At 39.1% G+C, this 24,657-nt stretch overlaps 1 protein-coding gene across 7 annotated transcripts in view; it reads right to left on the bottom strand.

Annotated features, from left to right (window-relative positions):
- The window catches only part of LOC126281500 (multidrug resistance protein homolog 49-like), a 353,880-nt gene that overhangs the window by 143,293 nt on the left and 185,930 nt on the right, over window positions 1–24,657 (bottom strand). For all 7 annotated transcript variants that reach the window (XM_049980508.1, XM_049980507.1, XM_049980511.1 and 4 more), the window contains exons 6-7: window positions 7,021–7,121; window positions 6,732–6,903 (exon numbers count right to left, since the gene is read on the bottom strand). In XM_049980508.1, coding sequence (XP_049836465.1) covers window positions 6,732–6,903; window positions 7,021–7,121 — 273 coding nt within the window. The remainder of the gene's footprint in view (window positions 1–6,731; window positions 6,904–7,020; window positions 7,122–24,657) is intronic.

Below are 24,657 nucleotides of genomic sequence, written 5' to 3'. Positions count from 1 at the left end.
TTTGTTCTAACTGATAATCTGATGGTAGTCATGCCAATGTGAAAGGCAAATGTGTTATTTCACAGGTGGCCCTCCCTTTCTTAGTATATGTTTTGACAGTTACCGGGCTGATGTAGATGGTAGTAGGAGGGTGCATAGAGCAAGTACTGCAGAGAGTGATTGGTTGATTTGGGGGGAAGGGACCAAACAGCAAGGTCATTGGTCTCATTGGATTAGGGAAGAACGGGGAAGGAAGCAGGCCACGTCATCTCAGCATCTGCTTGAAGCGATTTAGGGAAATCATGGAAAACCTACATCTGGATGGCCAGACTTGGGTTTGAACCATTGTCGTCATGAATGCAACTACAGTGTGTTAACCACTGTGTCACCTTGCTCGGTTATTGCAGAGAGGATGGTCACAAGAATAGGAGCCAGTGGGTAAGGAGATGGGTTCAGATGGAGTATAGAGTCTGACAAGGATATTGGGAGGGTGACAAAAAGCTATTGTAGGTGTAGTAGATAAAATCTCTTGGACATGGTGGCTAAAATCTCAGATAGAATGGGCATCATTTCAGGGCTTAAGTTTAGGAAGTTAGGAAGTTATGGCCTTGTGAAGTAGCTGATAAATATATTCCAGACCATGATGATACTAAGTGATAAGTGGCCTGCTCTGAAGCTGGTTTTTGGAGGGATCAGCAGTACCAGGATTGGAAGTGATGGCCTTGGAAATCTGCTTTTGAACTAGGTGGGTGAGGTAATTACATCCAGTGAAGTCTGAAGTGAGAATGGAGGTGTATTGCTGTAAACAGTCTGCATTCAAACAAATATGTTTGCCTCAAATGCCAAGAATGCATGAGAGGGAACATTTGACATGGAAATGATGGCAACTATCAAAATGTAAGTACTGTTGTTTGTTAGTAGGTTTAATGCAGTAAGTTTGGTGTGGATGAGATCAACATCAAGGGAAGTGGCACGGGATTTGGAATAAGACCTTGTGAAATTTGATTGGCAGAAAGTATTTAGGGATTCCAGGTATTTTAACAGGTCAACCTTACCATGAGTCCATATGGTAAAGATGTCATCAATGCATGTAAATCAGACCAAGGGCTGAAGGCTTATGGATCCCATGAAAGCCCCCTCCAAGCAAGTTATGAAAAGGTTGGCATGGGAAGGACCCATCCTGGTTCTCATAGCCATACTGTTGATCTGTTTGTATATCTGCCCCTCATAGGTGAAGCAGCTGTTGGTATGTATGAAGTTGATCGAGGTGAGCAGGAGTGATGTCATAGCTTTGGAATCAGGTGGGTGCTGACTGAGGAAATGTTCAGCAGCAGACAGGCCATGTATGTGGAGGATGTTTGTATGGAGGGATGAGGCATCAATTTTTCTTATATAGGAGGGAAGTCTCTGTACTATGAGTTGCAGCTGCTGATGTTGCTTTGAAGCCAGCAACTATAGGACAGTCACGATGACTTAGTTTGTGAATCTTAGGAAGAATGTAAAAGTTGGGTGTGCATTGTTTGTGTGAGGTAAGAAGTTCTATGGATTGAGGTGTTAGTCCTTGTGAGGGGCCTAAGGTTTTAAGGAGACACTGCAGGTCAGTTTGAATCGCAGAGATGGGATATTGGTGGCAGGTGCTTACACAGAGGTGTCAGACAGCTGATGTGGACCTTCACTAACATACTCCCTGTCCCAAGTACCAGAGTTGTAGATTCTTTGTCTACTGGGAGGATAATGATGGAGTCATCAGCTTTTAGTGAATGTATGGCCTAGAGTTCTACAGAGGAGAGGTTAGGATCATGTTGTAGGTACCTGAGGAAGGGGTTGTGAAGCAATGTTGGGTGTAAGGAATTCTTGGAAGGCTTGTAAGTTATGATTTTATGGTAGTAGTGGTGGATCAAGTTGGGATCATGTTCAGAATGGTTCAAGGCAAGGTTTAACATTAGATTTGCTGCTAGAAAGGATTCAGGACTGGGTTGCAAAGTGATACTTCCAGTTGACACTACATGTGTAGGAAAGTAGGTCCTTCACTAAAGCAGCCTGATTAAATGCAGGTTTAGGGCTGAAAGTGAGACCCTTGGATAATACAAATAATTCACAATGGGAGAGTGCTGTAGATGAGAGGTTTAGAGCACTGTACTGTTGTGACTGGATCTTTGAGTAATAGTTATTATTGGTCTGGGAGGCAGTGGTGAAAGTGGGGGATGTTAAGGAGGTTGGCCAAGCTTGTTTTGTAGGATAGGGTTGGTGGCTGTTTCGGGAGCTGCAGAGGGACAGTTTAGGAGAAAGTGGAATAGCTTTCTGAGGTGAAGTCTGGCATGTTCTTGCAGTTTGAAGTTGGTTTGGTGGATGACACCACCCATGGAAACATGAGGGCCAGATAACTGCTTGATTTTGTAAGAGGGAAGTTTGGTGGAGAGGAAATTGGCAGATGAGGTATACAGGACACAGATTAGCCAAGTAAGTGCAAGAGAGTGTTGTATTCAAAACTGTAAAATAGCCTGGCGTAAAGTAGGATTACATTCAGAAACAGGGATTTTCAGCGTTATGCCTTTGGGAGTAACTCCAAGGGACAAGCAGGTTCCAATAAACAGAATGTGGAACTTTGGTAGTGCAAAAGCAGGTTTTCGAAAAGAACAGATGTAATATGTGACAGTATTCTTCATGGAAAGAGGACTGTTTGCTGTGATAAAAATGGTGGAAGTGGCAAAAATGAGAAGCAGAGGGTGGAAAAGAATAGAAAAATGGAAGAAAAGCAAGGAAAATATTTGGAAAAGTCAGAAAATTTCATACAAAAATTGAGAAAACAGATCATGATTAACAGAGAGAATTTCTTGCAGGAACAGTGACCCATATCTACATCTACATGACTACTCTGCGATTCACATTTAAGTGCTTGGCAGAGGGTTCATCGAACTGCAATCATACTATCTCTCTACTATTCCACTCCTGAACAGCGCGCGGGAAAAACGAACACCTAAACCTTTCTGTTTGAGCTCTGATTTCTCTTATTTTATTTTGATGATCATTCCTACCTATGTAGGTTGGGCTCAACAAAATATTTTTGAATTCGGAAGAGAAAGTTGGTGACTGAAATTTCGTAAAAAGGTCTCGCCGTGAAGAAAAATGTCTTTGCTGTAATGACTTCCATTCCAATTCGTGTATCATATCTGCCACACTCTCTCCCCTATTACGTGATAATACAAAACAAGCTGCCCTTTTGTGCACCCTTTCGATGTCCTCCGTCAATCCCACCTGGTAAGGATCCCACACCGCGCAGCAATATTCTAACAGAGGACGTACAAGTGTAGTGTAAGCTGTCTCTTTAGTGGACTTGTTGCATTTTCTAAGTGTCCTGCCAATGAAAGGCAACCTTTGGCTCGCCTTCCCCAAAATATTATCTATGTGGTCCTTCCAACTGAAGGATACAAAAAAATGATTGGAAAAGAAAAAAATCCATAGGGAAAGTCAAGAAATGAGACAAAATTTTAAAAACTGAGCATGCAGAAAGAGTAAGTCACAGAAGAAAATTTAAATTACTTTGCTTGGCAAATAAAATAATGTAAGAGACAGCAGTAAAACTTGATCAGTGTGATGTGGTAAAAAGCAAACACATAAATAGAATTATGTATGAACATCGTAAGTGGAAGATGGGAAAGGAAAAACTTGTCAAATTTGCAAATAAACCAGCGAAATATGATTGACAAAGGCCCTGAAGTGCAGTGCACTGTAAACAAATTGTGACATGCAGATTCATAAATAACAATGGGCTCATCTATGTGCATAGAAATCAGTACTAGAAAATATTTAGGAGTAAAGTGTTGATTAGTCTGGGTGGTACAGATAAACAAACGAATGAACTAGCACATAAGATAGAAAACAGAAAACAGTTTGAACAAGATGGAAGACAACAAAGACTGACAAGAGGTTTACATAAGAAGGAACGATGACCAAACGGGCTAATATAACAACAAAAACAATCATTTTTTTACAATATATTGTAATTGGATGGATAAAAAAAATCTACTAACCAAGCAGCAGCAGGAGAACATATATATAAAAAAAGGGGATTTTATGCATGAAAGCTTTCAGAGCACATCACTTGTCACTCATTATTACCCTGGTCTTGAATGTATTAATCAGCTACTTCAACAAGCCCATGACTTCCTAATAAAAGACCTGAAATAAGGTCCATTCTGTCTGAGATTTTACCCAACACCCCTAGAATAGCTTTTTGTCACCCTTCCAATATCCTTGTTGACCACATGCTCCTTCTGCACCCATCACCCTACCCTATGGCTCCTACCCTTGCGATCGAGCCCACTGCAAGACTTGCCCTGTGCACCCTCCTACCACCATCTATAACAGCCTTGTAACCAGCAAAAGATATACTATCAAAAGGAGAGCCACCAGTGAAATGAAAAATGTCATATACCAGCTGTTACATAAATACTATTCACCTGTTTATACAGGCATGGCTACTACCATGTTATCAATTTGGATGAATGGACATAACAGAGCATGCTCTACAACATAACAGAGCATGCTCTACAACATAACAGTTGTGACCTTGGTGCCTGTTTCACCACATGTGTCGTCCGGCTTCTTCCCCCAGTCACCAGTTACTCAGAACTCCGCTGGTGGGAACTAGTGCTACGACATGTCCTTGGTTCTCGCCATCCACCTGGTCGTAATTAACGTAAATTTCTTCCATCTCAGCATTTCTTCACAGAAACAACTCCTTTCTTCACTCCCTTTTAGTTTTCTATATCTTTCATTTACTGACCAGTCTATTTTTTTGCCATCCCCTCCCCAACTCTATTACATACAATGCGCTTGGTTTTTACTCTTCTTAACCTGTGCATGATGTTTTAGCAGTAATCTCTATCTTGCATATTGCCCCATCGTCACCTTTAACCTCTCAGGTTTTCAAATCTTGTCTGGTGTAGTCTCCTGAAATAAGTCTTTCCTTTTCATCCCATTCGGTAAGTCTCCCCTGGGTGTCTTTTCCAAACTCTACCCCTATTCCTAAACCTCTCCAGTCCTTTTCCTTCACTCCTCTTCCTTCCCCTTCAACCCTTCTGTCAGAAGAACAGGGCACTCACTCTGAAAGCTTGCATATGTAAACCCCTTTTTTTTATATGTGTGTTTTCCTGCCGCCACTTGGTGAGTAGATTTTTTATCTATGCAATTACAGTATGTTGTCAAAGATTGATTATTTTCATTTTTAAAATACATGGTGTAACTTTTTGTAAATCTGTAATAACTTACAGTAATTATTTCACTGAAAAATTATGTATTTTATATTTTATGAAGGAAAATGGTTTATAATTTGCTAATACAAACAAAAAGCTTTGTGGTGCGCTAACAGTTTTTGTGGGAGAGAACAGGGTTATCAAATTATTTGTGCGATCAGAATTAAGTACTCTTAAGGAACAGACTGCTTTCTTGAAAAGTTAAGTTTCTATTTGAACATTTAGGGAAAATATTATATGTTTGGATATTTTAGATTAAATTGAAATTCTTTGGTATAATTTTCAACATGAAAAGTCAACTCCAATATTTTGAAAATTTTGTAACTTGTATGACAATAACATTCATTGCCAAAATACAATTGTAGAAATTAAAATTCTTAATTTTAAAAATCTGCAATAAAACATACAACAGAAGAAGTAAATGCATTGCTAAATGAAGTAAAATATGACAGGCAAGAATTGCATTTAACACACAGGTAGAATGAGAGAAGATCTCAGAAAGTTGTTTAACTGTATTAAAGGAAAATCAGTTGACTAAATGAATAAATTATTAGACAGAATTTCTGGCTAGGGGGTGAAATATGTAGTACTGTAGTGAGGGTCTCTGCTCATCTTTGCTACAGGTGGGTCCCTCTCATCCTGGTGTCCAAGTGAGCTGTCCTATCTTTTTAATCCTTGCCAAAATAAGATGAAACATTAGTTCCAAGATAGAGGAACTTTTGATTCTTTCAAGTGTCTATCAATGGTACTATGCAGTATTGGCCAGAAATTCTGTTTCATAACTTACTGATATTAGCTTGTACACATCAAGAAGAATTTGTTCAATTTCAGTGATTTCCATGTAATGTTGTGTTATACACAATAAGTCTGCTGACATTCCACCTAGGATTTTGTTTTCATGCATGTATATAAAAAGCTCATTTTTGCTACAGTGGAGCTTATAGTTTGATGAAAGAAAATAAATGCAGGTTTTTTGTATGTGTGACTTTGTCCAGGCTGCAATATTTTATTTTGCTAGTAGCTATTTCAGTTGTACCTGTGTTTATTCTGCAGCTCTGTCTTTCAGATGATCTTACCCTAAAAACATCTAGCAAACACCTTGGATATCAAGAACTCTGGAAGTAATCTCTACCCAAATGTATTCAGATGCAATCCATATCATGTATGATGAGACCAAATGGTGGGCAATGCACACCCATGTATGAATGTCCTTTTCCCATAAGTGATTTTCTAAGCTCTGCATAAACATTTTCATAGACTGCTTCATCCAGGTCTTATCCTATGCTCAAAGAGTGACATGAATTAGAGCATAATTTCTCACTGAATCATGTTCTCAAAGATTTGTTTTCAGAAACACACAAAAAATACAAGGAAAACATACTGCTTTAATAATAACTTCATAAAATTAGAGTGTGAAATGAACAGAAAAATAATATAAATTCAGGTACTCAGTTCAAAGTTATTATCAAATTATTGTGATGCTGTACCATATTTTACCTTCGCAACAACAGCTGTAGCAATAACAATTATTGGAGCACAGCTGAAAATCACAAGAGTCAATTTCCAGCCATGTAAGAATGACATCACAACTGAGGCAACAAAGGACATCAGTAAGTAAACGAACATGCCAAGTTTCTCACCAATTCCATCCTGAATCTTATCCAAGTCCCTGCAATAAGTTAATATTTAGTGTATTTAATAAATAATACAAGTCCTGTGTATTTATGTTAATGCCAAATTACATAAGAAATTATTATTTCTGCTGCAAATTTTCCTTCATACTCACCCTGTTATTCGACTGGCAAACGATGCTGCATTAGTTGTGTCAAACCATGCCATATCTTGTCGCATAACTGACCGCAGAAAAAGAGCCCTGATCCTTTGAATCTGTGAAACAAGAAATAAGCATTTTTATGGAGTAATGTGAAAAGCATCACACACACACACACACACACACACACACACACACACACACAAATCATTTAATTTTGTTGTTGTTGTTATTGTTGTTGTTGTTGTGGTGGTGGTGGTGGTGGTGGTGGTGGTGCCTGCTCTTCAGTCCAAAGACTGGTGCGCAGCTCTCTGCTAGTCTATCTCATACAAACCTACCCAGTACAATTTTTTACACACACGCTCATCCCCACATGTCTCTCAATTACCAAACTGATGAACCGATTCAATTCAGTACCTTCTCATCTAATCTGCAGCATTATTCTGTAACACCGCATTTCATAAGCTTCTATTCTGTTCTTGTCTGAATTGTTTATCATCGATATTTCACACCTGTTCAATGGTATAATCCAAACATATACCTTCAGAAAAGTGCTTGCTAATATTGATATTTATATTTTATGGTAACAAATTCCCTGTTTTCAGAAATGCTTTTCTTACTATTGCCATTCTGCATTGCACATACTCTCTACTTTGACTATCATTTTGTGAAAATCTTAAAACTTTGTAAAACTCTTCCATTACTTTCAGTGTCTCATTTCTTAATCTAATTCCCTCAGAATCACCAAATTTAATTCAACATGTACTATTACTCCTGATTTACTTCTGTTGATAATTATCTTATAGCCTCTTTGCAATATGTTATCCATTTCATTCAGCTGCTCTTTTGTTGTTTCTGACAGAATTGCAATGTCATCAACAAGCCTCAAGTTTTCATTTCTTCTTTCTGAATTTTGATTCATTTTTCAAATGTCATGTTGGTTTCTGTTAATGCTTGCTCAGAGTAAATATTGAGTAATATCAGGGATAGGCTACAATCATATCTCTCTCCCTTCTTGACCAATAATTTCCTCTCATGTACTCCAACTCTTTATAACTGCAGTCTGGTTTCTGTACATACTGTAAATAACCTTTCATTCCTTGTATTTTATCCCTGCTACCATCAGAATTCCAACAAATGTTGTCATTTTCAAAAGCTCTCTCTAAATTTATAAATGCTGCAAATGTAGATTTGGCTTTCGTTAACCTGACTTCTAAGATAAGTCATAGTGTCAGTCATTTGATACATTTCTCCAGGACCAAACTTATCTTCGACAAGATCAGCTTCTACCAATTTTTTTCATTCTTCTCTAAATAATTTTTGCCAGTGAGTTTAGTTAAACTGATAGTTCTGCAATATTCACACCTCTCAACACCTACCGTCTTTAGAATAAGAATAGGTACATTCTTCTTGATGTCTGCAAGTATGTCATCTGTCTCATATATCTTGCACAACAGGTGGAATAGTTTTTCCATGACTGGCTCTCCCAAGTATCTCAGTAATTATGAGGAACGTTGTCTGAATCAGGCAACTTGTTTAACTATGGTTATTCAGAGCTCTGTGAAATGCTTCTTGTAATATAACACCTTCCTTCTTATTTTCATCTCTCTCTTCTTTCCTTGCTACAATATTGTATTCATGTTTGAGATATATGAAAGGAGGATTTTTAGTTGCAACTGTTTTACTTCACACACCACACACTCATTTCCATGGTACAGGTGAAATAATTAATTAAAATACTAGGTATTCAATTATCAAAACTTGGTTATTCATTGTTGCATAGTTTTTTAATTACTGCGACAATAATTCATCAGGAAAAATTCTCTTTATAGAAACATTAGAGGTCAACTATACATACAACTGCAAAAATGTGGAGTATTCTGTGAGCAACTAGTTGTTTGTTTCTAAATGGAGTTAGCTCCTTTGAAAGCTTCATTCTCCACTTCACAACAAACATTTTACTTTTTACAAAATATTATATTTCAAAAGTTATTCATATTCGAAATATTTTCCTTTCCAGCATGTTACAATTTTAACTTGTGGTTATTTCCCAAATTCATTGACATAGTTTTGTAGCAATGATTTTTCTAATTACAAAAACAACTACTTTCATAAAATGAATTCAAGTTTGTTAATTATTCAGTCTGTAAGAATTTCACTTTCATAAAACTTTTGGTGAACTCTGGGAATTCCTACAAACATAAAAAATCATCTTTATAAAACAGTACCTATAACTTTGTCATTTTCTAATCCAGTTCATTGCTTTTTTCTTGATTGTTTCTTTTAATTGTCCAGATTTTTATGTTAATACACAAAATGCGAACGGCTGAAAGCAAGGGCAAACTACGGCCGTAATTTTCCCAAGGGCATGCAGCTTTACTGTATGGTTAAATGATGATGGTGTCCTCTTGGGTAAAATATTCAGGAGGTAAAATAGTCCCCCATTCGGATCTCCAGGCGGGGACTACTCACGAGAATGCCGTTATCAGGAGAGAAAAAACTGGCATTCTACAGATTGGAGCGTGGAATGTCAGATGCCTTAACTGGGCAGGTAGGTTAGAAAATTTAAAAAGGGAAATGGATAGGTTAAAATTAGATATAGTGGGAATTAGTGAAGTTCGGTGGCAGGAGGAACAAGACTTTTGGTCAGGTGAATGCAGGGTTATAAATACAAAATCAAATAGGGGTAATGCAGGATTCGGTTTAAAAAGGAATAAAAAAAATAGGAGTCCAGATAAGCTACTACATACAGCATAGTGAATGCATTATTGTAGCCAAGATAGACACGAAGCCCATGCCTACTACAGTAGTACAAGTTTACATTCCAATTAGCTCTGCAGATGATGAAGAAATTGATGAAATGTATGATGAAATAAAAGAAATTATTCAGATAGTGAAAGGAGACGAAAATTTAGTAGTCATGGGTGACTGGAATTCAAGAGAAGGGAAAGGGAGAGAAGGAAACATAGTAGGTGAATATGGACTGGGGGTAAGAAATGAAAGAAGAAGCTGTCTGGTAGAATTTTGCACAGAGCATAACTTAATCATAGCTAACACATGGTTCAAGAATCATAAAAGAAGGTTGTATACATGGAAGAATCCTGGAGATACTAGAAGGTATCAGACAGATTATATAATAGTAAGACAGAGATTTAGGAAACAGGTTTTTAATTGTAAGACATTTCCAGGGGCAGATGTGGACTATGACCACAATCTATTGGTTATGAAATGTAGATTAAAACTGAAGAAACTGCAAAAAGGTGGGAATTTAAGGAGATGGCACCTGGATAAACTGAAATAACCAGAGATTGTACAGAGTTTCAGGGACAGCATAAGGGAACAATTGACAGGAATGGGGGAAAGAAATACAGTAGAAGAAGAATGGGTAGCTCTGAGGGATAAAGTAGTGAAGGCAGCAGACGACCAAGTAAGCAAAAAGATGAGGGCTAGTAGAAATCCTTGGGTAACAGAAGAAATATTGAATTTAATTGTTGAAAGGAGAAAATATAAAAATGCAGTAAATGACGCATTCAAGAAGGAATACGAACGTCTCAAAAATGAGATCGACAAGAAGTGCAAAATGGCTAAGCAGTGATGGCTAGAGGACAAATGTAAGGATTTAGAAGCTTATCTCACTAGGGGTAAGATAGATACTGGCTACAAAAAAATTAAAGAGACCTTTGGAGAAAATAGAACCAGTTGTATGAATATCAAGAGCTCAGATAGAAACCCAGACCTAAGCAAAGAAGGGAAAGCAAAAAGGTGGAAGGAATATGTAGAGGGTCTATACAAGGGTGATGTACTTGAGGACAATATTATGGAAATGGAAGAGGATGTAGATGAAGATGAAATGGGAGATACGACACTGAGCGAGGAGTTTGACAGAGCACTGAGTCGAAACAAGGCCCGGTAGTAGACAATATTCCATTAGAACTACTGACGGCCTTGGGAGAGCCAGTCATGTCTAAACTCTACCATATGGTGAGAAAGATGTATGATACAGGCGAAATACCCTCAGACTTCAAGAAAAATACAATAATTCCAATCCCAAAGAAAGAAGGTGTTGACAGATGTGAAAATTACCGAACTATCAGTTTAATAAGTCACAGCTGCAAAATACTAACGCGAATTCTATACACACAAATGGAAAAACTGGTAGAAGCCAACCTCGGGGAAGATAGGTTTGGATTCCATAGAAATGTTGGAACATGTCAGGCAATACTGACCTTACGTCTTATCTTAGAGGAAATATTAAGGAAAGGTAAACCAATGTTTCTAGCATTTGTAAACTTAGAGAAAGCCTTTGACAATGTTGACTGGAATACTCTGTTTCAAATTCTAAAGGTGGCAGGGATAAAATACAGGGAGCGAAAGGCTATTTACAATTTGTACAGAAACCAGATGGCAGTCATAAGCGGCGAGGGGCATGAAAGGGAAGCAGTGGTTGGGAAAGGAGTGAGACAGGGTTGTAGCCTCTCCCTGATGTTATTCAATCTGTATATTGAGCAAGCAGTGAAGGAAACAAAAGAAAAATTCTGAGTAGGTATTAAAATCCACGGAGAAGAAATTAAAAACTTTGATGTTTGCCGATGACATTGTAATTCTGTCAGAGACAGCAAAGGACTTGGAAGAGCAGTTGAGCGGAATGAACAGAGTCTTGAAGGGAGGATATAAGATGAACATCAACAAAAGCAAAATGAGGATTACGGAATGTAGTCGAATTAAGTCAGATTATGCTGAGGGAATTAGATTAGGAAATGAGACACTTAAAGTAGTAAAGGAGTTTTGCTATTTGGGGCGCAAAATAACTGATGATAGCCAAAGTAGAGAGGATATAAAATGTAGACTTGCATGACAAGGAAAGCATTTCTGAGGAAGAGTAATTTGTTAACATCAAGTATAGATTTAAGTGTCAGGAAGTCATTTCTGAAAGTATTTGTATGGACTGTAGCCATGTATGGAAGTGAAACATGGACGAAAAGTAGTTTGGACATGAAGAGAATAGAAGCTTTCGAAATGTGGTGCTACAGAAGAATTCTGAAGATTAGATGGGTAGATCAAATAACTAATGTGGAGGTATTGAATAGAATTGGAGAGAAGGGGAGTTTGTGGCACAACTTGACATGATGAAGGGACCAGTTGGTAGGACATGTTCTGAGGCATCAATGGATCACAAATTTAGCATTGGAGGGCAGTGTGGAGGGTAAAAATTGTATAGGGAAACCAAGAGATGAATACACCAAGCTGATTCAAAAGGATGTAGGTTGCAGTAAGTACTGGGAGATGAAGAAGCTTGTACTGGATAGAGTAGCATGGAGAGCTGCATCAACCCAGTCTCAGGACTGTAGACTACAACAACAACAACAACAACAACAAACAATAGTGCACTGGCCATATACACATATAACTGTGTATTATTTGAAGTTGTGAAAAGTGAAAGTAAAAGACTGTGAAATGCTACTGTGCACCTGTTGGCTACATCATTTACAGTAGATAGTACAAGTTTATATGTCAACTAGCTCTGCAGATGATGAAGAAATTGAAGAAATGTATGATCAAATAAAAGAAATTATTCAGATAGTGAAGGGTGATGAAAATTATTAGTCATGGGTGACTGGAATTCGGTAGTAGGAAAAGGGAGAGAAGGAAACGTAGTAGGTGAATATGGACTGGGGCAAAGAAATGAAAGAGGAAGCCCCCTGGTAGAATTTTGCACAGAGCACAACTTAATCATAACTAACACTTGATTCAAGAATCATAAAAGTTGGCTTTATACCTGGAAGAAGCCTGTAGATACTGACAGGTTTCAGATAGATTATATAATGGTATGACAGAGATTTAGGAACCAGGTTTTAAATTGGAAGACATTTCCAGGGGCAGATGTGGACTCTGACCACAATCTATTGGTTATGACCAGTAGATTAAAACTGAATAAACTGCAAAATGATGGTAATTTAAGGAGATGGGACCAGGATAAACTAAAAGAACCAGAGGTTGTACAGAGTTTCAATGAGAGCATAAGGGAGCAATTGACAGGAATGGGGGAAAGAAATACAATAGAAGAATAATGGCTAGCTTTGAGGGATGAAGTAGTGAAGGCAGCAGAGGATCAAGTAGGTAAAAAGACGAGGGCTAGTAGACATCCTTGAGTAACAGAAGAAATATTGAATTTAATTGATGAAAGGAGAAAATATATAATTGCAGTAAATGAAGCAGGCAAAAAGGAATACAAACGTCTCAAAAATGAGATCGACAGGAAGTGCAAAATGGCTAAGCAGGGATGGCTAGAGGACAAATATAAGGATGTAGAGGCTTATCTCACTAGGGGTAAGATAGATACTGCCTACAGGAAAATTAAAGAGACCTTTGGAGAAAAGAGGACCAGTTGTATGAATATTAAGAGCTCAGATGGAAACCCAGTTCTAAGCAAAGAAGGGAAAGCAGGAAGGTGGAAGGAGTATCTAGAGGGTCTATACAAGGGCAATGTACTTGAGGACAATATTTTGGAAATGGAAGAGACTGTAGATGAAGATGAAATGGGAGATACGATACTGCGTGAAGAGTTTGACAGAGCAATGAAAGACCTGAGTCTAAACAAGGCCCCCGAAGTAGACAACATTCCATTGGAACTACTGACGGCCTTGGGAGAGCCAGTCCTAACAAAACTCTACCATCTGGTGAGCAAAATGTATGATACAGGCGAAATACCCTCAGACTTCAAGAAGAATATAATACTTCCAATCCCAAAGAAAGCAGTTGTTGACAGATGTGAAAATTGTCAAACTATCAGTTTAATAAGTCACAGCTGCAAAATACTAATGCGAATTCTTTACAGACGAATGGAAAAACTAGTAGAAGCCGACCTCGGGGAAGATCAGTTTGGATTCCGTAGAAATGTTGGAACACGTGAGGCAATACTGACCCTAAGACTTACCTTACAAAATAGGTTAAGGAAAGGCAAACCTACATTTCTAGCATTTATAGACTTAGAGAAAACTTTTGATAATGTTGACTGGAATACTCTTTCAAATTCTGAAGTTGGCAGGGATAAAATACAGGGAGCGAAAGACTATTTACAATTTGTACAGAAATCAGATGGCAGTTGTAAGAGTCGAGGGACATGAAAGGGAAGCAGTGGTTGGGAAGGGAGTGAGACAGGGCTGTAGTCTCTCCCCGATGTTATTCAATCTGTATATTGAGCAAGCAGTGAAGGAAACAAAAGAAAAATTCGGAGTAGGTATTAAAGTCCATGGAGGAGAAATAAAAACTTTGAGGTTCGCCGATGACATTGTAATTCTGTCAGAGACAGCAAAGGACTTGGAAGAGCAGTTGAACGGAATGGAATGTGTCTTGAAAGGAGGATATAAGATGATCATCAACAAAAGCAAAACGAGGATAATGGAATGTAGTCGAATTAAGTCAGGTGATGCTGAGGGAATTAGATTAGGAAGTGAGACACTTAAAGTAGTAAAGGAGTTTTGCTATTTGGGGAGCAAAATAACTGATGATGGTCAAAGTAGAGAGGATATAAAATGTAGACTGGCAATGGCAAGGATAGCGTTTCTGAAGAAGAGAAATTTGTTAACATCGAGTCTAGATTTAAGTGTCAGGAAGTCATTTCTGAAAGTATTTGTATGTATTGTAGTCATGTATGGAAGTGAATCATGGACAATAAATAGTTTGGACAAGAAGAGAATAGAAGCTTCCGAAATGTAGTGCTACAGAAGAATGCTGAAGATTAGATGGGTAGATCACATAACTAATGAGGCAGTATTGAATCAGATTGGGGAGAAGAGAAGTTTGTGGCACAACTTGACCAGAAGAAGGGATCAGTTGGTAGCACATGTTCTGAGGCATCAAGGGATCACCAATTTAGTATTGGAGGGCAGTGTGGAGGGTAAAAATTGTATAGGGAGACCAAGAGATGACTACACTAAGCAGATTCAGAAGGATGTAGGTTGCAGTAGGTACTGGGAGATGAAGAAGCTTGTACAGGATAGAGTAGCATGGAGAGCTGCATCAAACCAGTCTCAGGAATGAAGACCACAACAACAACAACAGTACTGCACATCCACCCCCTGTTTTTTCAGCCAGTACATCGACACTGAGGACAATAAACGAAGAGATAAACAAAGTAGGCGAACTGCTACAAACTTACAACTGCGTTGTAACTGTTTGTATCAAGGGATACATAATCTGAGGAGTAGGAGTGAGAACTCGGGCAGAAACATCATAGAATTATTGTTGTCGATGCCATCTTCCCATAGATCATTGTCCTTGGTTTCATCCAATGAATTTGTGACAACATATTTTTTTAATGAGTTTTCCACCAGTGGTAGCCAAGTGGAATTCAATGCACATTGCACCCACCCACAAATCTGGGACAAATCTGGCCACTTGATTTTACCACTCAGTATGAACTTGCGGTTTTCATTGGCCATACATAGTATATATCCCTGTTCAGTGCATCTTTGAAAGTTAGTTTTATACACATATCTAGTGGCTGTAGGATGGACGTTAGGCCTCCAGCAATAATGACCAAATCAGTTTTCCATATTTGTAACTTGTATCACACTTGTATGTCTGCGGAAGCTGTCCAGGATCAACACCTTACATAAATTCATTAATGCACAAGGCTGACGTTGCAAAGCAAGTCACCCAGTTAATCACAAGGTCATTGTCAATCCACCCTTCCAGGTTTGTTCTCACCAGTATGCCTTTCACTGATATTTTCAAAATAGTTTTCCTTTTATGTACGAGGCGTGTTTTTTAAGTAAGTACCATTTTGAAATTAAAAAAAAAGACATGCTAAGATGTCCCAATAATTTTATTTTTACATAAAAGCCTGTACCTTAGTCTACTTTTCTACATAATTTCCATCAATATTGAGGCACTTGTCATAAAGTTGTACCAGTTTTTGAATACCCTACTCATAGAAGTCTTCCGCCTGACTTGTTGCATCACCACTGTTTTGACTTCATCATCACCTTGAAGGTGCTGACCACCCAGGTGTTTCTTCAAGTGCAGGAACAGATGATAGTCACTGGGCACAAGATCAGGGCTGTGCGGAGGATGATCTAAAGTTTCCCATCAAAAAGATGTGATGAGATCTTTGGTCTGATTCACCACATGCAGAGGGGCACTGTCCTGCAGCAAAACAATGCCCTTGCTCAACTTGCCACGTCTTTTGTTCTGAACTGAATGGTGCAGACTGTGCAATGTCTTACAGTAAGTTGCTGCATTGACTGTCTCACTACGAGGCAAAAATTCCACAAGCAATACTCCTTTTCTGTCCCAAAAAACTGTGCACGTGATTACTTAAATTTCACTTTTCAGGGTGATTGTGAATGCCACCATTCCATGAACTGTTGCTTTGATTCTGGTTTTCGGTACCCAACGTGCACACAATTTTCAGTAATTCATGTGCTCGGTCACAATGCCAGACAAAACACTACGAGAAACATTAGGAAAGTCATCCCGCAAGGAGGAAATTGTAAAGTGTCTGTTTTCTCTCACCTTATTGTCCACTTCCTGCACCAAACTTTCATTAACGACCAAAGGACGCCCACTCCATTGTTCATCATGCACACTTGTGCAGTCATCTTTAAATGCTCTCATCCACTTTCTTACCATTCCATCACTCACAATGTTTTCTCTGTAAACTGCTAAGATCTCATGATGAATATCAATTACTTTTAGGCCTTTAGCACTAAGAAATCTTATTACAGCTTGTATTTCACAGTCGGCGGGACTCACGATTATCGGAAACATCTTAAACACTCAGTACACAATGTAAACAAGGAAGAATCAGACTGTAATGGCGTCAGTTTGTAGACAACAGATGTAGGTACCCAGTGCACATGCGCAGAACTCCAAACACAGCACTGTGGCTGCAGTGTGGCAAAATAGTACTTACTTAAAAAACATGCCACATATCACATAAGGTGGTATCTTTCATCCATTGCCACTTATAGGTAACATACCTGTACACTATTGCTTCCATTCTGCCAGTTAGTATCATGATGCTAGATTCCTCTTTTCTTTTTATGGCATTGTCAAGAAGCATCTCAAACTAGACAGGCATTTGATCCATGTTACCAATTTGTGATTGTATACAGGAATGTTTGTGGCATAAATTTATCACTTAGCAATGAAAATTCACAACTTTTACCTTGTAATTGCCAGGAAACCATTGAATGATGGTAGTTTTGCTCCAGAAGACTAATCCATTTCAATTTATAAATCTTGATATTCTTTGGCTAAAAATGCTCTGAGTTGGCACATTTCACTAGTCAACTTACATCCATATTGTCATTCCTCATCTACATAACCAAAGAGCCATTTTTCAGGTCCAGTTGCTTCACTTTTTGGCCACAAAAGTCTATTGATTACCATTCATTTCATGAGGCAAAATTTTGTTTTGACACCAGTCACAAACATATCCCTTGCTCACACTGTACTTTCTTCCTCCTGTACAGTATCCAACGTTGTCTGCTTCTTCAATAATTTGAAATTTTTCTTTAGCTGTGTATAAGTGGAAATGAGAACTTGTAGCCATGATTAACAAGTAGATACATGTTTAATACTTCACTTTTAACATGTTACTGATGGGTCACAGATTGAGGCCACAACAACACTTTAATATAACAGTATCTATTGTTGGAGACGGAGCAGTACCAGTCTTGTTACAATAAATCTATGCACCACAGTTTTCCTGCTTAAATTTGGGAAAAAATATGTGTGGATTATTAATACATACACGATATAATAGAACAGTAACTGTGTCAGCTGAAGCTGAATGGCAAAAGTATCCAGTTCCTGTGCAACAAACTTAAACTCATCCTGTTACCCAGATATAATCCAACAGTTAAAGTGCACTGAAAATATGTTGCCACTCCATCAAAACAATCTTACAGTTGGTTTAGGTGAATTTCTGATCTGTGATAGATGAACTGTCTGAATTCATGAATACAAGCTGATCATTATAATATTATCTGTGTCAATAAATGTAAGAAGATTGCAAATAAATTTCTGCTGTATTGTGTTTATCATTTAACAACTGGTCATCAAATCAAATAATCACAAGCAGATGGTCAACAAAGAAAAATTTGCCAGACCTCCAGGCTAGAATCCAGATCAGTAATGTTTGGAGTTCACTTTTCTAGTATAGCCCTTTCACATATCCTTTCCACATTTCACCTTTTCATTCTTGGTTTAATAGTGGCTTGCCGCCTGAGCTCATCGTCTATCTCTTAAATTTTTCTGTAGCCAGTATGTATCATTCACCTAATTGTGCATGCTTCTGCAGCACTGAAACTGTCCTCTAGCCATTTGTGCTTAGCCATATTGCACTTTTTGTCAATTTAATTTTTAATTGAGAGAAAATATAAAAAAGTAACACAAGCATCTCAAAAATGAGATCAACAGAAATTGCAAAATGGCTAGAGGACAAATGTAAGGACGCAGAAGCATATATCATGAGGGGCGGGGTAAGATAGATGCTGTCTACAGGAAAATTAAAGAGACCTTTGGAGAAAAGAGAATCACCTGTAGCAGTCACGCGACAAAATTCTTCCATCTGGGGGGCAAGATGTATAAGACAGGTGAAATACCTTGAGACTTCAAGAAGAATATAGTAACTCCAATTCCAAAGAAAACAGTCCACCACTCATGGTCTAGTGGCTAGCATTGCTGCCTCTGGATCACGGGGTCCTGTGTTCAGTTCCCAGCTGGGTTGGGGATTTTCTCTGCCTGGGGACTGGGTGTTTGTGTTGTCATCATTTTATCATCATCATTTGTGACAGTGACTAGATTGGATTGTGCAAAATTGGACTGTGTAAAAATTGGGACTTTGTACGGGCGTTGATCAATGCACAGTGGAGCGACCCACAAACCAAACATCTCCAAAGAAAGCAGGTGCTGACAGGTGTAAAAACTACTAAATATCAGATTAATAAGTCACAGTTGCAAAATATTAACATGAATTCTTCACAGACAAATGGAAAAACTGGTAGAAGACGACCTCAGGGAGGATCAGTTTGGATTCCATAGAAACGGAGGAACACTCGAGGCAATTCTGACCCTAAGACTTACCTTTCAAAATAGGTTAAGGAAAGGCAAACCTACATTTCTAGCATTTATAGACTTAGAGAAAACTTTTGATAATGTTGACTGGAATACTCTCTTTCAAATTCTGAAGGTGGCAGGGATAAAATACAGGGAGTGAATGGCTACTTACAATTTGTACAGATACCAGATGCCAGTTATAAGAGTCGAGGGGCACAAAAGGAAAGCAGTGGTTGAGAAGGGAGTGAGACAGGGTTTTAGCCCATCCCTGAAGTTATTCAATCTATATACTGAGCAAGTAGCAAAGGAAACAAAAGAAAAATTTGGAGTTGGAATTAAAATCCAGGGAGAAGAAATAAAAATATTGAGGTTTGCTGATGATTTTGCAATTCTGTCAGAGACAGCAAAGGACTTGGAAGAGCAGTTGGACAGAATGGATAGTGTCTTGAAAGGAGAATATAAGATGAACATCAATAAAAGCAAAAGAAGGCTAATGAAATGTAGTCAAATTGAATCAGGTGATGTGAGGGAATTAGATCAGGAAATGAGACATTTAAAGTAGTAGATGAGTTTTGCTATTTGGGCAGTAAAATAAATGATGATGGTTGAAGTAGAGAGGATATAAAATGTAGACTGGTGATGAAAAGGAAGGCATTTATGAAGAAGAGAATTTTGATATAGACTAAAGTGTAAGGAAGCCTTTTATGAAAGTATTTGTAAGGAGTGTAGCCATGTATGGAAGTGAAACATGGACAACAAACAATTTAGACAATAAGAGAATAGAAGCTCTCAAAATGTGGTGCTAAGGAAGAATGCTGATGATTAGATGGGTATACCACGAAACTAACGAGGAGGTACTGAACAGAATCAGGGAGAAGAGGAATCTAACGCACAGCTTAACCAAAAGGAGGAATCAGTTGATAGGACACATTCTCAGACTCAGGGGTCACCAATTTAGTACCGGAGGGAAGTGTGCAAAAGGGGGGGGGGGGGGGGGGGCAAAATAGTAGAGGAAGACCAGAGATGAATACAGTAAGCTGATTCAGATAGATGTAGGTTTCAGTAGTTACTCAGAGATGAAGAGGCTTGTACAGCATAGAGTAGCATGGAGAGCTGCACCAAACCAGTCTTTGGAGTGAAGACCACAACAACAATAACAATTTTTATATCACTGTATTCACTTTCATCTGGATCATTTACTGCATTTTCATATTTTCTCCTTTTGTCAATAAGTTTCAATAACTGATGTGTTATCCTAGGATTTCTACTAGGCCTTTTCTTTTCACCTAGCCGCGCGGGTTTAGCCAAGCTGTCTAAAGCGCTGCAGTTATGGACTGTGTGGCTGTTCCCGGCGGAGGTTCGAGTCCTCCCTCAGGCATGGGTGTGTGTGTTTGTCCTTAGGTTAATTTAGGTTAAATAGTGTGTAAGCTTAGGGACTGATGACCTTAGCAGTTAAGTCCCTTAAGGTTTCACATACATTTGAACATTTTTTCTATTTTCACCTATTTGAGTCTCTTCTGCCTTCATTAGTTCATCTCTCAAGGCTACACACTTGTCTTCTGTTGTATTGCCACTGTTTCAGTCAATCTGTGCCCAATGCTTCCACTGAATCTCTCAAAAGGCTCTGATTCTTTCTATTCATCAGTTCCCAGCTGCTTGATTTTCACCTTTTTGTCATTTCTTCAGTTCATAATCAATAAATTATTATCAAAGCCACATTGCCTCTGGAAATGCCTTGCACTTTAAAATCAGATTTTGAAATCTCTGTCTGACCATAACATGGTGAATCTGAAATGTTCAGTGTCTCTTTTTAACACCAAGAGTTAAAAATGACTAAATTATGCTATTTTCTAAATTCTAGCAGGTGGCTGCTCCTTTTATTCCTGTACACCATTCTATGGCCTCCAACTCTTTCTCCTTCTCTTCCACTTGAAGTGGGAGTTGCACCTTAACACTTTAAATAAAAACTGAATACACTTATTCATGCTGCTAGGATTCTCACTCAAAATACAAGCTGTTCATCATTGGTGACACTGTACCATGGTAGTATACAGTCAATACTAATGTATGCAACAGTATTTTGGGGGATTCTCACAACTTAAAAAAATACAGAAAAAGATCATCATGGTGATAAAAAAAGCTAAATACATGGGTTCCTGCAGACCACTTTTTGAAGGTCTGAAAATACTGCCTCGTCTGAAACACTATTTTTTACAAAAGGGAACATATTAAAAAAGAAAACATCTTTAGACCCAAAAGAAGACACATCAAGTTCCGGACAGGCACAATTAAAAGACACTTGCATAAAGCTTTCAGTCACAGCCTACATTAGTAAAAGAGAGAGAGGCACACATACATAAACAAGCACACCTCATGCACATATGACCGCCAACTCCAGCATCTTGGGGCAGAATTCAATATCACATGAGATGCAAGCAGCAATCTGGAAGGGTGGGGAAGGGGAAGGGAAAGGGATAGTAGTGTACAGGTGGGGAGAGAGAGGAATACAGAGTCTGGTGCAGTGTGCAGGGAGTAGACTGCCAACAGGCACAGCATCAGGAGATTGTGGGACTGGGATGTGGGGGAAAAAGGAGCAAAAAAGGAGAGGAGCAGGGAAAGATTGATGAATGTGTTGGCAGAGGGTTGCAAATTAACAGGGTGGGAGATGAGGATGGGGAGGAGGTGATAGCACAGAGGGGGTGGAGGGGTCAGAAATTGTTGGGTGGTAAATGTAGGGACAGTATTTTACAGTATGTTGGGGTCAGGATGATTACGGAAGTGGAGGATGTGTTGTAATGATAACTCCCATCTGCACAGTTCCACTGAAATCAAGTGTGTTATGTTCAGTTGCATGTTGTAATACAGGTTGATCAACTTTGCTCTTGACCACAGTTTGGCAGTGGCCACTCATCCTGGGTGGACAGCTGGTTGATAGTCTTACCAATATAAAGAGCTATGCAATGATTGCAGCAGACCTGGTAAGTGACATGGCTGCTTTTGCAGGTGGCCCAGCTCCTGATGGTGTAGGATAAACCTGTGACAGGACTGGAACAGGAAGAGCTGGGTGGGTGGATTGGACAGGTTTTTCACCTGGGTCTTCCACAGTGTATTATCCTTGTGGCAAGGGGTTGGGATTGGGAGTGGCACAGGGATGGTCTAGGATGTTGTGGAGGTTAGTAGCCACAGAATACCACTATAATAGGGGTGGGAATTATCTTTGGTATGATATCCCTCATTTCAGAGCATGATGATAGATAATCAAAGCCCTGGTGAAGGATGTGACTCACTTGTTTCAGTATGAAGTGGTACTGGTGATGAAGGGGCCTCCTTTGTGGCTGGCTCTTCTTGATAGTGGGAGGATTGGGGGTATCACGGGAAATGGCATGGAAGATCTATCTATTTGTGGATTAGGTCTGGGAGATAGCGCCTGTGTGTGAAGTCCTTGGTGAGAGCCTCAGCATACTGGGCAAGGGAGTTTTTGTCACAGCAGATACACTGTCCCCAGGTAGCCAGGCTATTAGGGATGGATTTCTTGGTATGAAAAGGATGACAGCTGTCAAAATGCTGGTACTGTTGGTGGTTGGTGGGCTTAATGTGAACAGATGTGTGGATGGAGTCATCAGAGAGGAGGAGGTCAACATCAAGGAAGGTGGCATGCTGGGTTGATTAGGACAACATCTACATCTACATCCATACTCCACAAGCCACCGGACGGTGTGTGGTGGAGGGTACCTTGAGTACCTCAATTGGTTCTCCCTTCTATTCCAGTCTCATATTGTTTGTGGAAAGAAGGATTGTCGGTATGCTTCTGTGTGGGCTCTAATCTCTCTGATTTTATCCTCATGGTCTCTTCGCGAGATATACTTAGGAGGGAGCAATATACTGCTTGACTCTTTGGTGAAGGTATGTTCTCGAAACTTTAACAAAAGCCCGTACCGAGCTACTGAGCATCTCTCCTGCAGAGTCTTCCACTGGAGTTTATCTATCATCGCCGTAACGCTTTCGTGAGTACTAAATGATCCTGTAATGAAGCGCGCTGCTCTCCGTTGGATCTTCTCTATCTCTTCTATCAACCCTATTTGGTACGGATCCCACACTACTGAACAGTATTCAAGCAGTGGGTGAACAAGCATACTGTAACCTACTTACTTTGTTTTCAGATTGCATTTCCTTAGGATTCTTCCAATGAATCTCAGTCTGGCATCTGCTTTACTGACGATCAACTTTAAATGATCATTCCATTTTAAATCACTCCTAATGCGTACTCCCAGATAATTTATGGAATTAACTGCTTCCACTTGCTGACCTGCTATTTTGTAGTTAAATGATAAGGGATCTATCTTTCTATGAATTTGGAGCATATTACACTTATCTACATTGAGACTCAATTGCCATTCCCTGCACCGTGCGTCAATTGGCTGCAGATCCTCCTGCATTTCAGTACAATTTTCCATTGTTACAACCTCTCGATACACCACTGCAACATCTGCAAAAAGCCTCAGTGAACTTCCGATGTCATCCACAAGGTCATTTAAGTATATTGTGAATAGCAACGGTCATATGACACTCCCCTGCGGCACACCTGAAATCACTCTTACTTCGGAAGACTTCTCTCCATTGAGAATGACATGCTGCGTTCTGTTACCTAGGAACTCTTCAATCCAATCACACAACTGGTCTGATAGTCCATATGCTCTTACTTTGTTCATTAAACGACTGTGGGGAACTGTATCAAATGCCTTGCGGAAGTCAAGAAACGTCATCTACCTGTGAACCCATGTCTATGGCCCTCTGAGTCTCGTGGACGAATAGCGTTATCTGGGTTTCACACAACTGTCTTTTACGAAACCCATGCTGATTTCTACAGAGTAGATTTCTAGTCTCCAGAAAAGTCATTATACTGGCACATAATACATGTTTCAAAATTCTACAACTGATCAATGTTACAGATATAGGTCTATAGTTCTGCACATCTGTTTAACGTCCCTTCTTGAAAACAGGGATGACCTGTGACCTTTTCCAATCCTTTGGTCTCTTCAAGAGACCTACAGTACGTCGCTGCAAGAAGGGGGCAAGTTCCTTCAGGTACTCTGTGTAAAATCGAACTGGTATCCAATCAGGTCCAGCTGTCTTTCCTCTTTTGAGCGATTTTAATTGTTTCTCTATCCCTCTGTCATCCATTTGGATATCCACCATTTTTTCATCTGTGCAACAATCTAGAGAAGGAACTAGAGTGCAGTCTTCCTCTGTGAAACAGCTTTGGAAAAAGACATTTAGTATTTCGGCCTGTAGTGTGTCATCCTCTTTTTCAGTACCATTTTGGTCACAGAGTGTCTGGACATTTTGTTTTGATCCACCTACCGCTTTGACATAAGACCAAAATTTCTTAGGATTTTCTGCCAAGTAGTACATAGATTTTTACTTTTGCATTCATTGAACACCTCCCGCATAGCCCTCCTCACACTACATTTCGCTTCGTGTAATTTTTGTTTGTCTGCAAGGCTTTGGCTTCGTTTATGTTTGCTGTGAAGTTCCCTTTGCTTCCACAGCAGTTTTCTAACTCGGTTGTTGTACCACGGTGGCTCT

Source organism: Schistocerca gregaria, chromosome 7 (assembly GCF_023897955.1).
Source record: "Schistocerca gregaria isolate iqSchGreg1 chromosome 7, iqSchGreg1.2, whole genome shotgun sequence".
NCBI classification, from domain to species: domain Eukaryota; kingdom Metazoa; phylum Arthropoda; class Insecta; order Orthoptera; family Acrididae; genus Schistocerca; species Schistocerca gregaria.
Note: the sequence above shows the minus strand (reverse complement) of the source record. Positions and strands in the feature narration are given on the sequence as shown.